At 44.8% G+C, this 20,431-nt stretch overlaps 1 protein-coding gene across 5 annotated transcripts in view; it reads right to left on the reverse strand.

The window, feature by feature from the left end:
* LOC126253585 (rab11 family-interacting protein 4) overlaps positions 1–20,431 on the reverse strand; it is a 968,661-nt gene that overhangs the window by 147,975 nt on the left and 800,255 nt on the right. For all 5 annotated transcript variants that reach the window (XM_049955015.1, XM_049955014.1, XM_049955013.1 and 2 more), the window contains one exon: positions 11,226–11,343. In XM_049955015.1, the coding sequence (XP_049810972.1) occupies positions 11,226–11,343 (118 nt within the window). The remainder of the gene's footprint in view (positions 1–11,225; positions 11,344–20,431) is intronic.

The following is a 20,431-nucleotide window of genomic DNA, read 5'->3' on the forward strand; positions in this document are numbered from 1 at the left end:
ATGTATCTACAGTGTAAGGCTGAAGTAGTTTCGTAGATGCTTTCTCAAATTAAAACGGGGTATCACGTTACATAATGTATGACTTTCATTATCTCAATTAACATTAAGACAATAATTATTTCTTTTGATTCACAATTACAAACGAACTTTTCGTGTAGAAGAATGGAGTATTTACAAAATAACTTCCAAATTAATGTTTTACTCAGACAATTACACAGGCTATGGAGGTGATAAAAGTACCATTAATGTATGGCTGTCAAAAAGGAGACATCAACAAGGAGCATGTTGTGGAGGATTCGATCGAACGATCTCTTGAGTAGTTGTTTCATTATTAAATAAACTGCTGCAACTTTCAATTCAACATACACGTTAACAAGTTTTTTTTTAGTTAAGACGATACGAAGAGAAATTACGTAGACAAATTACTGAAAAAAAGATTTTCCCATTAATCCTGATTCATAATTTAGAGACACTTCAATTTGTAATATTCTTAGACCGACTGCAGACGCCCTACCAAGCTACAATAATTATGTTCCCAGTTTCGAAATTGGGTCGACAATTAAGTTGTGATAAATGCTGACAGCCGGTAAGGGCGTTGTCAATAACTGGCTTTAGATTACGAAAGTGATAAGTTGCGAGTGGAATGGTGGGCGTCATTCAGATAGCTAAGCCTAGCGGTGCAAGGAGACAGAAATGGAATGGTCCGGCATTCTTAACAGAGACTTCACTTTACTAGCGCAATAGTGGGGTCTCATGTTCCAGATAAACACAAAATACTTATGCGACCTACTTTTCAGAACTAGTATGGTGAATCGTGTCCCTGCCAAATTGTATCACTTATGTACGTTTAACAACTACAAACAGGAGAGGCAGAATTAGGTACTCAAGCTTCCGAAAAACGTTAGCGGACAGCAGAAAAATTGCTTGAAACTTTTATCTACGACCGCAGTCATGTCTTTCAAGCAAGCCAAGTGATTTCCGAACGGAAATATTCAAAAAAATTATGCTCACTGAAGCAGCTTCACAGGTTTGCTATCTGTTGTTCCGTAATAAAAACAAAGTCTGTGTATGCGGCAGCGGTGTTGCGAAACGACTTACAGGTAAGTAAAGAAGGGAGAACAGCAGTTAAGTAAAATCAGGATGGATACAGGGTTAATCAGGAGGAAAGGTATACGCTTCGACGAGTGATGGTGTTAGTGATTCTGAACGAAAAACTTCTCGTTGACATACGCCGTATTCCGAATGGTTTCCGAGGTAGAACACATTAAATATCACTTTAGTACTTTTTCTTGAGTAACTCAAAGCTCACCCTCCAGAAAAAACGTGTCTCAGTACAGAATTAAACTACATTAAACTTAATGGAAAAAAGGTTCTAGCTATTTTTCTGTAGGACTAATAGTTTGCGCGATGAGAGCGCGAGAATATTGAAAACGTCTAGCGATGCGCATGCTCTGTATCTTAGACAATGTTTGTAGGCCAGTTTGTGGTAGTTTCCAGACTTGATAGACCACAAGTGCCTTCTATCAAACTGTTCGTATCAACTTCCCCTACACTACTGTCGTACACTACAAAAATGACAATGTTTGAATAACACGGAAAATAAATTACGATGTTCATTACATGTGTTCTATCTCGGAAACCATTCAGAATAGGGCATATGTCAATTTGAAGGTTTTGTTCAGAATCACTAATACTGCACCCCTCAAAGCATGTACCTTAACTTTAACCTGATCACAAGGCTGACACTTCGCTGGGCTTTCAGGCGTCCTCGGATGCTCAATTGATAAAGTTTTTTTGCAGAGGGCAGTGTTTTTAATTCACGACTTGAATCAATAAGCAATAGTGATAATAGTACTATTTTGTCATAAATGTAAGGGCTAAATTCGAAATTTACGACTGAAGCATCTACAGTTTTTCTGTCAATGACACACAGTGTCATCTACCGAGAAGACTTGCAGGTGGCTTTCCACTGCCCTGTTTACGAACACATACTGCGAAGACAGAACACGGGGGGCAGCGGGTAACGAGAGACTCACCTCGTGGGCGGCAATGACGGCGACGGCAGCGAAACCCAAAGCGCGAACTGTGCAGAGGCACGCCGGCAACTCGTATCTGAGCAGGCATGGGACGCTTCCGCCAGATAGCGCACTGCGTTCCACAGATAGCGAGCGACGCAGCTACGAGCTACTGCCGACCCACCCGAGCGAGACGTCGCCCGGCAGCAGTCCTCTTCCCAGGAAACGTTCCAATACCAAGAGCACGCAGTATAAAAGGCTGTATTTAACGAGGGTTATGAGCATCTTTGTCTTGCCTCTGTAGACCAGTTCGCTGAAGTAACCAACCATTCCGGGGCCGGGCAGTAAAAAATTTTGGAAATATTTAACCTACCGATACTATAAGAATGCTTTTGTCCATGATGTTATCAAGATCGCGGAGTAAGTTACTCATCAAAATTCAGTACGCATAAAACACATGCCGTTACAAGATTTACATTATCTTGAGTTAACTATCGTTGGCTTCGCCAACTCCCAACCGAACTGCCGGTGTGCGGACATTTGCCACGCCGGAAATTTGCCACGATTTTACCTGCTCCGAAGGGTTGCGTCCCTTGTCTCCCCCTGACAAGGGCTAAATTCGAAATTTACGACTGAAGCATCTACAGTTTTTCTGTTAATGCCATGCAGTAAAAGTACTTACTGAGCCTTTTCGTTGGTTTGCTTATCATAGGACCAGAATCTCTGCCACATTTATAGAGAGACTTTCGTTGTGGAAACTATTAAATGCATCTCGCATTGAAATTTGCACCAAATTTCGAGCCTCAGTAAAACTTCGCCAATCTTGAAGATTTTGCGTTCGTCTAAATTATACGTGTCTTCTTCGGTGCTCCTGCAGCAGCTTTCTGTCGTGTTTTGTGTACCGTGGGGGATCAGTTCCGTCTCTTATTAATTTATTTGATATGAATCTCTCGAGCGCTGTTGATACTATTTCTTTGAACTTAAGCCACATATGGTCTTCACTTACATAGTTTGGAAGGATTGGAGACTGTAAGACGTCAACTGAATTTTTAGCTGCTTTTATAAATAGATATATTTCGCGTATACATACATTACATACTGACATAATCGTCGGTATTGCTTTCGTTTCCCAAAAGTAATAAATATTTCGATTTCGGAAAAGAAGCTCTGTATCTCGCTAGGATGCCGAAGAGGAAGGTCCCTTACGTACTGGTTGTATCGAGTAAGATGTGGAGACGGCGGTTCGAAATCGGACAGATGTAGTACGAGGAAGGGCGTTTCTCACCTGAGGAATTGCTACTCATGCTACCTGGCGAAGGGGCAAGTGTGGCAAATGTCCGGCATTCGAACTGCCACCTTTCAACCTGACCTAGACTTCGGTCCACCTAATATGACTGGTATGCGAAATGTGTGAGAAAAGCAATAAGACTGACAGAACTGCGAGCGATCTGGAAACCCTGTGTTTACCGGCCCGTTAATCCCTACTCAGTCCCAGGTGCAGCTCCGTATGGCCATCACACGATTTTTGTGAATGCCATAAGTGGAACAGCGGAATTTAGAGCAATGTTATGCCGACAAAAGTTTTATTTTGAACTTAGGGAATCCGCGAGTGTGTTATTTGAAAAGTTGTAACTAGTCTATGGGGAACATTCCTTATCAAGAGCTCAAGTTTTATCGCTGGTACATATCTTTGGAAAGCCGCGAACACGAAGAGAGACATTCAACTCAAACAACCGACGAAAACGTCGAACGTGTGTGTGCTCTTGTGAGATCAGACAGGTTTAAAAATAGCAACCAAGTGTATTATGAAGATGTCCTTAAAAGGCTCACTAAAAGGGTGAATCGAGTGGGACGGGCATTGCAGACAAGTGAATGCCGCGTCATGACAACGCCTCATGTCACACCGTCACTTCTGAGGCCCACGCGAAAGACAGGCTGTGGCGCGTACGTCACGGCACGTGACACTGCAGGTCTTACACGAGTGCCAGTAGCCGTCTCCGGCGGGGAGCGACCATTTCAGACGAGTTTAGTAATTCTTGACTGCGTGTTTAAGTGCATACAAGTTCTCGATAACACAAGACAAAATTATGACCTTTAGCCGGTACCTTTTCAATTAAATACGGATTTCCCGTGGACGCTGCACGGAGCCGAGCGTTCCCTCAGAGTGGCGGACAAACCTACGAGTGTGACGTCACAAGTTCGTTGCAAGGCCCATTTTGTTGGCTCCGCTCACTTCCATCCATTACGGACTTTTTGGCATCCCCCCCACCCCCCTCCCCTTCACTCGATCTGAATCCTTGTGACGTACATATTAAAGGTCCTGCCTGTTCAAGCCTTTCAGAGCTACTCCCCAGACGGAACGAAGACTCCACCGGTGTATAGCTGCCAAAGGGAGCAACTACTTTGAAGGGGACAATATTGATATTTGAAAAAATAAAAGCTTTGGTCGATAATACAATCGGCCATTACTTTTCTCACACACTATCTATTTTAGCTATAAATGTGGACATTTTAGCTTAACCTTTACCGTGACCGGCACAAATTTTCACTGTTGCCATTCCATTGTACAGCTGATGGTAGTCCTTATTCGCATTGCGAAATCATTTGATGTGTTTCGTAACGGCTGTGATCGCCGCATTACCTGTTTCTTTGCACATGCATTCCAAAAGAACTTTTCATCGTCATCAGAATAGCACAGACACTGCAATATCGAAGTATAGGGGAGGCGGGGACTGCTATGTTGTCAGTCGGGCAGTAACAGCTGAATAGATCGGTCAGAAAAGCTCAGTCCCTCAAAAGTGGAGTACTAATTTGTTGTCGCCCCGTAACAAATCCATCAGACATTTCGCCGGCCGCAGTGGCCGTGCGGTTCTAGGCACTTCAGTCCGGAACCGCGTGACTGCTACGGTCGCAGGTTCGAATCCTGCCTCGGGCATGGATGTGTGTGATGTCCTTAGGTCAGTTAGGTTTAAGTAGTTCTAAGTTCTAGCTGACTGATGACCTCAGAAGTTGAATCCCTTAGTGCTCAGAGCCATTTGAACCATCAGACATTTCAAATTTTCTAAAGCCACCCAAGTAGACTGCTGGTGATGTGATTGTGAAGGGGAAACGCGATGGAAGAACCACAGCTAAACCAAGACCTGGAAAACTTTATGCACTGACCCGTCGAGTATTGTCGATGGTGGTCGTAAAAATTCACACGAATTCAACGGAAGGAATCGCTCGTGAGTTTCTAAGGGCTGCCAGTAGTCGAGCTAACACCATAACTGGGTGCAGGTAGTTAAAAAGAAAGGGCTACAATGATAGAGCAGCTCCTCTAAAGGCACATCCTAAGCGACACTTGAGGTGATTCTTACTGGACAGTAACTCAACTGCAAACGAGTGATCTGTAGTCATAAATCACGCTGTACGCTTTGGCAGTCCTATGGAATGGTATGGTTTTGTTGACTGGCTGCGTAACGTTACCTGCCATCATGTAATGTTACTAGCAAAGTGCGGAAGAGATGCTGTTACGGTACTGCGATACTTGTCGTGGTTGCGGTGTGGTCCCCTTCTTGTGCTCAAGAAAATGCTAAATGTGGAAAGATATGAACACATTTCACAGCACTGTGTGCTGCTTTCATTAGCGGAACAGTTCTGAGAAGATGATAGCTTGCATCAACATGACAATACACTCTGCCATCGTTCAAATGGCTCTGAGCACCAAGGGACTTAACATCTGAGGTAATCAGTCCCCTAGACTTAGAACTACTTAAACTTAACGAACCTAAGAACATCACACGCATCCATGCCCGAGGCAGGATTCAAACCTGCGACCGTAGCAGCCGCGCGGTTCCGGACTGAAGCGCCTAGAACCGCTCGACCCCAGTGGCTTGTTCACCCTGTCATAACGCAGCTTTTATGTGGCAGTGGTTTGTGGAAAATAACATTCTTGTACTGACCAGGCTTGCCCAAACTTCTGGCCTGAACAGTAAAACACCTTTTGGATGAGTTAGAACGTCGACTTGGCTCCAGATCCCAGTGTCTCTGGTTTCGGTTCTTGAGAAAAAATGAGCTGCCCTTCGTCCACAAACATCGAGATACCTCGCTGAACGCCTCCCCAGTAGAGTTCAAGCCGTCATAATGAATGTCCACTAACATGATGTCCGAAAATTTTGATAAAATGTGTATCAGTGCCTTATTAACTGCCATAAATCCACCAGATGGTGGAGGTTTAACCTTCCGAAACTAAACTCCTCCCGAACAGGCCGCGAAGGCCCAGCGGTACCGACCGGCTGCCGTGCCATACTCAACCGACAGGCGTCACTGGATGCGGATATGGAGGGGCATATGGTCAGCACACCGCTCTCCCGGCCGTATGTGTTTCCGAGAGCGGAGGCGCTACTTCTCAAACCAGTAGCTCCTCAGTTTGCCTATCAAGGGCTGAGTGCACCCCACTTGCCAACAGCGCTCAGCAGACCGGATGGTCATCCATCCATGTGCTAGCCCAGTCCGACAGCGCTTAACTTCGGTGGTCTGACGCGAACCAGTGTTACCACTGCGGCAAGGCCGTTCGCAACGTTTAGTGGGAAAAAAAAATGAATTGTGACTGGTTAATAATTTGTACTATCAATTGCCAGATTTCGTATACCACCACAACGAAGACTTGCACAGTGATGGTTTTATGAAATGCAGTAGGAAGCAATAAGATATTCGTGCTGACTGCAATAGATCTGACGATGAGCTTGTCCCGAAACGCATCAGGATATAATAAATAGAACGTTGGCAATCATGGAAAGTGCCAGAATGAAATTTTCACTCTGCAGCGGAATGTGCGCTGACATGAAACTTCCTGGCAGGAAGTTAGGAGACGAGTTACTGGCGACTGTAAACCGTGAGGACGGGTCGAGAGTCGCGTTTGAATGGCTCAGTCGGTAGAGCACTTTCCCGCGGAAGTCTTGGTCAGGCACATAGTTTTAATCTGCCAGAAAGCGTCATCGTGGCAACTGTTTTACCATTTAGTGCTAATATGGCCGCAGATCATCTTAGTAGCTTTTCGTCTATAGTATAAGATTTCATACCCATATTCGTTAGCGTCGCAGTCATACAACCCAACTGCTGCCTTACTTCGGGCAACGCAACAGATCAGTCCGTCACTAAATACACTGCTGGCCACCGTAAATGCAACACCAAGAAAGACAAGAGGTAGCACAAGATTTATTTTGTAGATAACATGTTGACCAAGTATCAAATGATTACGTTTACAGACGTCTGTGACATGTGGTTACTGCCAGAATCAGTAGCCAGAGTAGCCGCCATTGTTGGAGATCACCACTGTCACACGTCTCGGCACTGAGTCAAAGAGACGTTGGATGTGTTCCTGGGGTACAGCAGCCCAAGCAGCTTCCACACGTTGCCAAAGATCATCTGGTGTGGCAGCTGGGGATGTAATCTGGGTCACTCGTTGAGCAACCATGGACCACATGTTTTCTATCGGCGAAAGATCCGGAGAGCGAGCCGGCCAGGGAAGCACTTCAATCTGGTTATTGACGAAGAACCTTTGGACAATGCGTGCCACGTGTGGTCGCGCATTATCCTGTTGAAATATGGCTGTGGCCGAGCCCTGAAGGTGAGGAAGGACAACTGGCTCCAGCACCTCGGATATGTAGCGACGGGTATTTAAAGTACTAGAGGCGTGCGAGAGTAATATCCAATACCGCCCCATACCATAATACCCGGTGCAAGACCAGTGTTGTTGTTGTTGTTGTTGTTGTTGTTGTTGTCTTCAGTCCTGAGACTGGTTTGGTGCAGCTCTCCATGCTACTCTATCCTGTGCAAGCTTTTTCATCTCCCAGTACCTACTGCAACCCACATCCTTCTGAATCTGCTTAGTGTATTCATCTCTTGGTCTCCCTCTACGATTTTTACCCTCCACGCTGCCCTCCAATGCTAAATTTGTGATCCCTTGATGCCTCAAAACATGTCCTACCAACCGATCCCTTCTTCTAGTCAAGTTGTGCCACAAACTTCTCTTCTCCCCAATCCTATTCAATACCGCCTCATTAGTTACGTGATCTACCCATCTTATCTTCAGCATTCTTCTGTAGCACCACATTTCGAAAGCTTCTATTCTCTTCTTGTCCAAACTAGTTATCGTCCATGTTTCACTTCCATACATGGCTACACTCCATACAAATACTTTCAGAAATGACTTCCTGACACTTAAATCTATACTTGATGTTAACAAATTTCTCTTCTTGAGAAACGCTTTCCTTGCCATTGCCAGTCTACATTTTATATCCTCTCTACTTCGACCATCATTAGTTATTTTACTCCCTAAATAGCAAAACTCCTTTACTACTTTAAGTGTCTCATTTCCTAGTTTAATCCCCTCAGCATCACCCGATTTAATTTGACTACATTCCATTATCCTCGTTTTGCTTTTGTTGATGTTCATCTTATATCCCCCTTTCAAGACACTGTCCATTCCGTTCAACTGCTCTTCCAAGTCCTTTGCTGTCTCTGACAGTATTACAATGTCATCGGCGAACCTCAAAGTTTTTACTTCTTCTCCATGAATTTTAATACCTACTCCGAATTTTTCTTTTGTTTCCTTTACTGCTTGCTCAATATACAGATTGAATAACATCGGGGAGAGGCTACAACCCTGTCTCACTCCTTTCCCAACCACTGCTTCCCTTTCATGCCCCTCGACTCTTATAACTGCCATCTGGTTTCTGTACAAATTGTAAATAGCCTTTCGTTCCCTGTATTTTACCCCTGCCACCTTCAGAATTTGAAAGAGAGTATTCCAGTTAACGTTGTCAAAAGCTTTCTCTAAGTCTACAAATGCTAGAAACGTAGGTTTGCCTTTTCTTAATCTTTCTTCTAAGATAAGTCGTAAGGTTAGTATTGCCTCACGTGTTCCAACGTAGGCGGTGCATAATGCAGCTGTCCAGCATCCTCTCTCCAAGGTGTCTCCACACTCGAATCCGACCACCGTGGTGCTGCAGACAGAAGCGTGCCTCGTCAGTAAAGACAACGTCATTCCATTCTGCCGTCCACATCCGTCTGTCATCACACCATTGGCGACGGAGACGTCTGTGGTTCTGCGTCAATGGTAGACGAAGCAATGGACGTCTTGCGGACAAACCACTCTGCTGTAAACGGCGTCGAATAGTACGCGCAGACACTGGATGATGCGTTACAGACGCAATGTGCTGTTCTATGGTTCGGGACGTCACTGAGCGATCCGTCACTGCCATGCGCACAATTTGCCTATCAGCACGTGCAGTGGTGCACCGAGGTGAATGCGATCGACCACGTCGGTCCGTCGTACCCTCCTGCATCCAACGGTCACATATCCGCATTACAGTTGTTTGGTTTCGTCCAACACGACTAGCGATTTCTCTGTATGATAATCCACAGTCTCGGTAAGCCACTATCCTTCCTCTGTCGAACTCGGATACTTAATCAAAAGATGTTCGCTGTTGTCTACGAGGCATAACTGATCGTCTTGTGAAACAACCACAAGGTAAACACACGTGCCGAACGTACACCCGTCGAAATCGCCAAGCCTTAAATGGCGCTATGAGGTGGCGCCACAGGCGCGCGTGATGTGCGTCTGCGCTGAAATTCTAATCAGTTGCATATCTCATCGCTGCGAACCCATGGTATAAATTTCACATGATTCGGATGCTTCCTTCAGGGTGTTGCATTTACGGTGGCCAGCAGTGTACATCCCATAAGACAACATGAACAAAAAAAGACACCGTCCGAAAAAGCCCTGAAGGTCTAACGGTACCGCCGTGTCATCCTCACCCTTTAGGTGTCTCCAAATGCGGAGGGGCATGTGGTCAGCACGCCGCTCTCCCGGCCGTTGTCAGTTTTCGCGACCGGAGCCGCTACTTCTCAATCAAGTAGCTCCTCCATGGCTGAGGGCATCCCACTTGGCAGACCTGGACGGTGACCCATCCAAGTGCTAGCCAAGCCCGAAAACGACAATATAAAACCAAAATTAATACCGTCAATGTCTTGTTGAGTCTGTGGGTGCGTACAACTTTAAACGCCGCGTCGTTAACATTCACGTCAAAACACACACGCGGTACCGGTAGGTTCAACCCGTCCAGAAATTTTCATCATCCATATTAGTAAAAGAAGGAAGGTTGAGGTTTAGCGTCCTGACGACGACAACGGCGGGATTACAGACTGAGCACAATTTATGAATGGATAGGAATGGTGAAGGTCGTTTGCTTTAGCCGTTTCAAAGGAACCATCCCAACATTTGGCTCAAGCGATTACGGAGAGGGGAGGGGGGGAGGGGAGCTAAATACGGAAGCCGGACAAGTATTTTAATACCATCCCTTACGAAGACAAGTCCATCAAATGGAGTTACATATAATGGTATATAGATCAGCATGAATATCACGGGTTGTCTCTATGGAGCAAATGGAGACATGCGCTGCTGGTACCTTAACTAGTCATAGTAGTCCATCCTAACAGAGATTCTCGGGGATGAAATCTCCAGAAGATGAGCGAGACCGTTTGTCTTTAAGTCCTGTTGGGTAGATTTAGAGAACCGACATTCGAAGAAGAGCGTGCGACAGTTTTGCTTATACCATTGTGCGTCTCGCCTAGCGACCGTGGTGAGATTAGGGAGCATAACTGGCATACAGACACTCATTTTCCCCTCAGTCAATATGCGTATGGTTTAAGACAGGAAATAGCTGATTATTGGTACCAATTGTCCTTCGCCAAGCCTCCTACAGTGACTTGGGAAGTATCTATGTAGATGTGGAGAAGTGATGAATTTATGCAAGTCTCTCGTGCAACAGCGGCACGTGACATGGTGATCCACCCGGCGGATAGGCACAATGATCAGACCAGTCATCTTGTTTCCATTTGTTAAGATTAATAACTGAATCCGTCTTCGTTCTCACTTTCATGATGTCTCATAACCTTACACTCAGCCACACAAGTTCTCTTAAATCATTAACACGACACTTACATTGGCTCACTGCACAAGGAAAGGAGAGGGAGCCAAAGATTTGATTATGTCCTGTGACCTGCTTGGGTTGTATAACTGTGCCGACAATGAGCATTCGCAGAAAAACTGAAATAGTAGAACACTGTGTCCTTTGGAGCTTCGAGGAGCTGCGCCGAATGTGCAGCCGCATTCCTTGCAACACAACATGCAGTTGTAGCGCATGGAAGCAGGGTGGATGTACGTACCTTGTGGTTGAGGTCTAACACGTCCTCCTCTAGCGAGACGTCCGAGTACATGTCGTCCCCCGTGTCGCAGGTCGAACTGCGCCCCGACGAGTTGAAACTCGAGCTGCGGTACAGCTGGCTGCAACCACAAAACAACACATCCCACGTCATCTACAACTGGAAACACACACACACACAACAGATAACAGCTACAATAGATTCCAATAACAATACGCTTGTTCGAAACAATTACGGGAACACATGTATCAACGTCCTGCATGGAAAATCTGTTTTTATATCTACATCTACATATATACTCCGCTAGCCACCAAGCGGTGTGTGGCAGAGGGCACAATTCGCGCCAAAGTCATTTTTTCCCCCACTCTCTTCCACTCGCGGATCGCGCTAGGGAAAAACTACTGTCTGATCGCCTCAGTACGAGCTCTAATTTCCCTTATATTTGAATGGTGATCATTGAAAGTTGATGGTAATAATATATGCTCTACATCCTCGGCGAATTTGGACTTTCGAATTTAGTGAGCAGCCCCTTCCGTTTAGCGCGCCGTCTATCTGCAAGTGTGTCCCACTTCAAACTTTCTACGAGATTTGTAACGCTCTCGCGATGGCTAAATGTACCAGTCACGAATCTTGCCGCTCTTTTTTGGACCTCCTCAATCTCTTGAATCAGACCCAACTGGTAAGGGTCCCATGCAGACAAACAAAACTCCAAGACTGGACGAACTAAAGTATTGTAAGCAATTTCCTTTGTTGAAAGACTGAATCGCTTCAGGAGTCTACCAATAAACCGGTATCTAGAGTTCGCCTTACCCGTTACTTGTGTAATCTGATCATTCCATTTCGTGTGAACCCGGATACTTGATGGATTTTACCGCTTCCAAAGACTGGGCATTTATTTTGTACTCTTACATTAATGGGGATTTTCGCCTTGTTATACGCAGTAGGTTACACTTACTAATATTGAGAGACAACTGCCAGTCATTACACCACGCATTTATTTTCTGTAAATCATTGATTTGTTCACAACTTTCTTGTGATAGTACTTGCCTGTAGACTACAGCATCATCGGCAAACAGTCTAAAGCCGCTGTCAATACCATCAACCAGATCGTTTATGTAAATCGTAAAAAGCAGCGGACCTATTACGCTGCCCTGGGGCACACCTGAAGTTACTCTTGTTTCTGTTGAAGCCACCCCGTTCAGGACGAGATACTGCTCCCTCTCTGCTAGCAAACTTTCTATCCAACCGCATATATCATCGGATATATCGTAAACGCGCACTTTTTTGGAGCAAGCGACAGTGCGCAACTGATTCGAACGCCTTTCGAAAGTCGAAAAATATGACATCAACCTGGGAGCCGATATCTAGAGCCTGTTCTATATCATGCACAAAGAGGGTCAGCTGTGTCTCGCATGACCGCTGTTTCCTAAAACCTTGCTGGTTTCTGCAGATGAGCTTCTCAGAGTCTAAAAGGTCATTATGTCTGAACACAAAATATGTTCCATTATTCTACAACAAATCGATGTCAGTGAAATTGGCCGGTAATTATGTGCATCCGATTTTCTGTCCTTTTTATAGATTGCTATGACTTGGGCCTTCTTCCAGTCGGAACTTTCCGCTGTTCCAATGATCTCTGATAGATAATGGATAACAATGATGCTATATTTGTAGCATACGCAACAAAATCTTACGGGAATACCGTCTGGGCCAGATGCCTTCCTGGCGTCTAAGGATCTTAACTGTTTTACAATCCCAGATACACTGAACACTATGTCGGCCATCCTTGCGTTTGTTCGATAATTGAAAGGGGGAATGGTGCTGCAGTTCTCTACCGTAAACGAGTTTATGAAAGCTAGGTTTAGAATTTCGGCCTTCTGTTTATCATCATCATTTACATTACCCGTACTGTCAGCATGAGAAGGTATTTAATTATTTATAGCGTTCATAAAATCTTACATACGACCAAAATTTTTTTGGGTTATTTTTAGGATCTGCAGATAAAACATTGCTTTCAAATTCGTTAAAAGAATCTCCCATTATCCTTCCGACAGTTGCTCTCATTTCGCACAGGCGGTACCAGTGGTCTTATTGCATGGTTTGAGATCTTCGCCTTCAATGTACGCACCAATTAAAACCATTCGCCATCTACTGGATGTTTATGGATTACAGTGTCAGGTGACTCATTAGCAGTGAGTACCGGTGTCCTAGAATTTTCTAGTGAGGTAATACAGATGTCATTTGTAGACCCTGTATTCAACCAAGCATATACAGTGCAACATCTTAATGCAGTGCAAGATGCAAGGGCGCTCTGATCCAAAATGGATGGACTTCCGCTCACGTTACTGCAAATGCCAATCCCTCTCCACGTATCGTCCACAAATTGTATACACGCTACAAGCAGACAGGACTGTACACAACGTGAGTTGGACAAGGTCGCCGGTGCTTTACAGCCCTACGTGAAGGCCGATACCTACCCATCTCTGCGTTGCGGCGTTGTACGGACTCCGCTAGAACTCTGCAAGACGATCTGAGAATCGCCACTGGAGCCGCTCTGTCCGATCAGACCGTAATAAAGAGGTTACGAGCAAGAGGTGGAGGTTATTAGAGACGGAGCGGAAGCTCGGATTGGGGAAGGAAATCGGCGGTGCCCTTTCAAAGGAAACATCCCGGCATTTGCCTGAAGCGATTTATGGAAATCACGGGAAACCTAGACGTGGATGGCTGGACGCGGATTTAAACCGTCGTCCTCCGGAATGCGAGTTACGTTTTTGGCCTCAGGACAATTGAAAACCGATTTTTCCCGTCTGATGTGATATGACCTTGCCGTGGTGGGTGGGCTTACGTAACTAACAGTATCACGCCTGTACACCCATGCTCACTGAGTAGAACCCCAGCATTGTTGTATAATACATTTGTCATTTGTAGTCGACCACTATTAAATTACGATGCTTACAGCGTCATCTATTGCTACATTTTGTAAATACACTCCTGGAAATTGAAATAAGAACACCGTGAATTCATTGTCCCAGGAAGGGGAAACTTTATTGACACATTCCTGGGGTCAGATACATCACATGATCACACTGACAGAACCACAGGCACATAGACACAGGCAACAGAGCATGCACAATGTCGGCACTAGTACAGTGTATATCCACCTTTCGCAGCAATGCAGGCTGCTATTCTCCCATGGAGACGATCGTAGAGATGCTGGAACAGTCCTGTGGAACGGCTTGCCATGCCATTTCCACCTGGCGCCTCAGTTGGACCAGCGTTCGTGCTGGACGTGCAGACCGCGTGAGACGACGCTTCATCCAGTCCCAAACATGCTCAATGGGGGACAGATCCGGAGATCTTGCTGGCCAGGGTAGTTGACTTACACCTTCTAGAGCACGTTGGGTGGCACGGGATACATGCGGACGTGCATTGTCCTGTTGGAATAGCAAGTTCCCTTGCCGGTCTAGGAATGGTAGAACGATGGGTTCGATGACGGTTTGGATGTACCGTGCACTATTCAGTGTCCCCTCGACGATCACCAGTGGTGTACGGCCAGTGTAGGAGATCGCTCCCCACACCATGATGCCGGGTGTTGGCCCTGTGTGCCTCGGTCGTATGCAGTCCTGATTGTGGCGCTCACCTGCACGGCGCCAAACACGCATACGACCATCATTGGCACCAAGGCAGAAGCGACTCTCATCGCTGAAGACGACACGTCTCCATTCGTCCCTCCATTCACGCCTGTCGCGACACCACTGGAGGCGGGCTGCACGATGTTGGGGCGTGAGCGGAAGACGGCCTAACGGTGTGCGGGACCGTAGCCCAGCTTCATGGAGACGGTTGCGAATGGTCCTCGCCGATACCCCAGGAGCAACAGTGTCCCTAATTTGCTGGGAAGTGGCGGTGCGGTCCCCTATGGCACTGCGTAGGATCCTACGGTCTTGGCGTGCATCCGTGCGTCGCTGCGGTCCGGTCCCAGGTCGACGGGCACGTGCACCTTCCGCCGACCACTGGCGACAACATCGATGTACTGTGGAGACCTCACGCCCCACGTGTTGAGCAATTCGGCGGTACGTCCACCCGGCCTCCCGCATGCCCACTATACGCCCTCGCTCAAAGTCCGTCAACTGCACATACGGTTCACGTCCACGCTGTCGCGGCATGCTACCAGTGTTGAAGACTGCGATGGAGCTCCGTATGCCACGGCAAACTGGCTGACACTGACGGCGGCGGTGCACAAATGCTGCGCAGCTAGCGCCATTCGACGGCCAACACCGCGGTTCCTGGTGTGTCCGCTGTGCCGTGCGTGTGATCATTGCTTTTACAGCCCTCTCGCAGTGTCCGGAGCAAGTATGGTGGGTCTGACACACCGGTGTCAATGTGTTCTTTTTTCCATTTCCAGGAGTGTACATTCGTCATTTGTAGTCGACCACTATTAAATTATGATGCTTACAGCGTCATCTACTGCTACATTTTGTAAATATTTATTTTTCTCCTGGCATACGTTTTCCCCCTTCTCCGACAATATTCCGTTGCAATTTGACGTTATTCTGACCAGTGGTGTTATTTCTACAGCGGTTTGAAAGTTTAATTATAATCACCCTGTACTTATAAAATTTTCGTGTTTTGTTCCATTACGTCAAGAATGTGCTGTTGTAATTGGACGCCATTCTGAACAGTGGTTTTTCTACAACGTTTTGAAACAAACTTTAATTGTGGACACCCTGTATTCACTAACCGAATATGCCTTACACGCAATCTCCTTCAGACTTAGTGTAACAGTACAATCTCAACTACATAGTGTATATTCTGCGATATGCAACTTCGGGAAGGGTTTTCATGAAGGTCCCGTGATCGCAGATGGAAGTCACAGGCTTGTCTAGTCAGAGTGTCCCAGAAATATTGAACGAACTGCAAGGAGATACGCTACAAGAAATACTTTATGCGTCGCGTCTATGCTTCACTTACAAAGCCCAAAGAACTCGCGTTCCGAAACGAGTCATACACAGTGTTTCGGTCTACATGTATCTTATGTCATAACCACGATGCTAAAATGAAGACTTTTTGAGCTCTTACGGAGACGCATTGTCAACACTGGGGACGTGGCGGTGTATGGCAGGGTAAGACTGACGCTATTACGCTATGTACCCTTTACCACATACCATATCCGCATCTAGCCTACTCCCAGAAACATTGTAGATTGGAACACGCGTACTGTAATGAACTCCAAATTGTGGGGTCGATGAAAATAATCTCTTGAGCGTCCATTCGATACAGCATGGCAGAATTCCTAACTATGGGTTTCATCAACGTAATATGATGAATGTGATATGAGCAGTCGATTCCATGTCTCTAATCCAGAAGCTCACTTGCTCTGTCAAGGCTTTGTAACTTTGAACAATGTAAATACTGATAAATTATGTCTTCGTATCTCAGAATTCATTTTGTAAACAGTTCACGGAAGTCGTCAATGATTGATGTCGGACATGTACATACACTGCTGCCAACCTGCACATTGTTCGAATTCACAAAAATTAAACTTATTGCGTGCCTACGTGACGTACCACATCAGCACTCAGTCAAGTCAAGCTTGGCGTCTATCCAAAAGGTATTTAAAAGGAGTTTTAGGGATGTAATATCACAAAACGATGTACAAAATTATATTTAACAGCACAATTAAGCTATCTGAAGGCTCTCTCTATATTCATTTGTGTTAGTACTAACTCAAAAGCTTTTACAATTGCATATTAAATTTGTTTGAACGTATATTAACTTCTCTGTATGTCGATCTTTATGCAGGTGGTTGCGGAACCTCGGCTCTTCAGTGCAGAATGTCAAATCTAAATACCTTTCAGCCGTCTAAATTTTCTAATTATTTTGCTGAGAGACCAGTTTCGGTTATATATTACGCCATCTGCAGGCTCCCTAACCGACGTGTAGGAAGATTCCTAACTCAGGTCCAGTCAAAATAGGGGCCGGCATTCAGTGACTGGAATCCACAGATTTGTTTTCTGACAGCTGTCACTTCAATCATCTACCGACCAGGTGATGAATGAAGTGATCACTGACTCAAAAAAATCTACAGATACCGTTCATTGAATGCCGGCCCGTATTTTGACTGGACCAGAGGTAGGAATCTTCCTACACGTCGGTTAGGGAGCCTGCAGATGGCGTAATATATCGCCGGCACTGGTCGCTCAATAAAATAATTTGAAAATTTAGAAGGCTGAAAGGTGTTTTGATTTGACATTCTTTATGTTAATGTTGCGGCAATGATACTTGAGTCCACTACTGTATCTTCAAAACTTTATGCCATCTTGACGAGGTGAAAATTTTACGAAAATTAAAAGTAATGAGAATTCATGTGTGAAGTGTCCCTCTCATCTTAAAAGTTTTTTGTGCTGATCCCAAAACTGCTCTTAGATTTTGCACGTATGTAATATTTCCGAAGTTACGAGTGATTTAATATTCTGAATTTTAAATAATACTTTCAGTTTCTGTCAATCTGCCTCGGCCAGACAGATTTTCCATCACATATCAACTTCCATTTCTCTTCGTAGCTTCCTCAATCTAACACTCATCCTCTTTTGCATATGTCCACAACACTCCAGTTTTATTACCAAGGTATCACCATAAACATTGATCTAGCCTAATTAATTTTATTGAAAGCTTTACAGTCCCCATTGCCTAGGTACTTCGTATATCTAACGCTATAAACGGGTACCGACCTATGAAATATTTTTAGAGCTCCATCACACTCCATCCCTCCAGTGTAACTATCATAATTCTTAGAACACTGATGTTCAATATGTCCTTCAGTGTTACCATGGCAGGTGTCGCAGTACTTGGATAAGCAATCAACATCAACTTTTCCATTCTCCAGAGAAGTAGCACCGTTGCTATGTCCCATCAAGTGCAACAGCAGTGTCCCTGGTTCCACTAATATTTACAGTTTCTTCTACTGCACGTTTCGTAGACGCTTTAGACACAACCGTCAAGGCACCCAAAAGTATTTTTATGTACTTACTGAACCTACTTGGAGGAGACGGAAGGTCCATCAAACCACAAAACTTTTGAGCAGGCTTCTTTTTCCTTTTCCTATTGCACGCATTGCATAAACTAACTTCAAATTCACATCATATGAATTATGTACAACGTTGGAAGTCTTTTTCGAGGTAGATTTATTGCGGGATCTACACAGAACAACTAATTTTGACGCTAAACCCTTCCTGCTACTTTGTTGTTCAGTTATTTCCAGACAGCTTACACCATCACATTGTTTACATTTCGCCACTTCCTTTATCAAAGAAGATAAGATGCCCACATCAACAAATCCACTACAAACAGCGTCATTGTTAACATAAAAATTTGAATCACCAGGAGGTGTGCCATGTGGGACTTTCTTCCCTGAAGAACTGGTACCTAGGTTACTTTCAACAGCTAGGTTGCTTTGTTTGTGAACTGGTTACCACGGAATTTCCTTTTATTGAATTTCTTGATGCCTGGCATAGTTCGTATTTATTGCACACTAAAGTATATGTACTTCCACAAATATATGTAGCACTTGGCAACAAACATTTAGTAACACGTGAAAAAAAGTAAATACTAGCTCTTTTATTAATAACACTGCTTTCTGTAACAGATATAAAGGGAGAGTGGCGGCTTACATGGCCACAACTTTAAAATTTGGTATCTGTAGGTCATTTTCCATTTGAAACCCTATAATGTATATATCAATGTAATCAGGAGAGACTCTAGAATTTCACAAAGCCATAAAAAATTTCTATTTTTCCACCATTTGTTAGTTCCCTGTATTCTTAAGCTCTTGGGAGAGCCGCCCAAGCCAGGTCTCTTGGACTCACGTCAGACGAAGAGGATGGGACGGGGGAAGGGTGGCTACACTGCTCTCCTAGAGGGGACAACTTCAATGGAAAACAGGGAAGGATACCCTACAAAACCTGGACAGATGGATCCATAGCTGTAGTGTAAGTAATCACCTCAGGGAGAAAAACAGGTGTGCTGGGAGACCAGAAAGAGGCAGCCCCACTGCCCAGGTACCCTGCGCATAGGCTGGTATCCTCTTAAGTGGGGGAGGGGGAATAATAACATTACTCAATCTCCAGGAGGAGGAGGGGAGAGAGAGAGAGAGAGAGAGAGAGAGAGAGAGAGAGAGAGAGAGAGAGAGGGGGGGGGGGGGAAACAAGCCGAACGGGTAAGTGGGTAGAGAAGCTTTACATACAACAGGAACAAACGACTTGGAATAGAGTGTACTCAACTTGACTACGAGGAATGGCCGCAGTCTAAAAAATAAGTAGAACCAGAAAATGAACTAAATTCACAAGATATTGACATGGCCATCATAACGGAAACCGAAAAGAAATCAAGAGGATCCACAACAATAAACAGGTATGACACTATATACACAACGAAGTCACTCAAAAGTCTGCGCTGGAGGTTCTGTTCCGTGGAAGAAGATTTTAACAACCAAAATACATTCTTACATCTTTATGAATGATTGGATAATTGTGGTCAGGATAAAGATGCCAAGAGATAATTCGTTAGTACCTGGAGTACGTGCCCCAGGAGAGGGACAGGGTGATGTCGCTGAAGACTTTTACGATAACTTGGAATGAACCCTACATAAGAAACGAAAGTGATCACGTGATAATAGCACGAGAGTTAAATGCAAGGATGGGCAATATCCGCGTGGCAAATGTTATTGGTTCTGAAGGGAAAATGTAATAAATGATAATGTATACAGAGTGAAAGCGTTCTCTTAAGCAATGAGCTAAGAAAAACAAACACAATCTTCAGGAATAAACGGATTCACAAATGTAACTGGTCAGCTAGAGGCTCTGAAACAATTATAGAGTACGTAATTGCAAATAAGACCACTTGGTCTTTAGGGCAAGACTCAAGGATCTTCAGAGGTCCAAATGTCTCTTCAGATCATTTCTTTCTAGTCTCAAAAATAAAACTACTTGAAATGAAATAATGCTAATTCAACGTTTGAGGTACACTTACTCCGAGGGGAGAGTATACGGTTGCTATACCAGACAAGGCTTGAGGAAAACAGAAGTGTAAATACAGAAGCGAATAGCATCAACCAGGAATGAAACAATATGAAGGAAGCACTAATTAAGGCAGCAACACAACCACTTGGCACAAGAAAGGATTTTTTTTTTCAAAATGGGCCTGCGATACTGGGATGA

Source organism: Schistocerca nitens, chromosome 4 (genome assembly GCF_023898315.1).
Source record: "Schistocerca nitens isolate TAMUIC-IGC-003100 chromosome 4, iqSchNite1.1, whole genome shotgun sequence".
Classification (NCBI taxonomy): Eukaryota; Metazoa; Arthropoda; class Insecta; order Orthoptera; family Acrididae; genus Schistocerca; species Schistocerca nitens.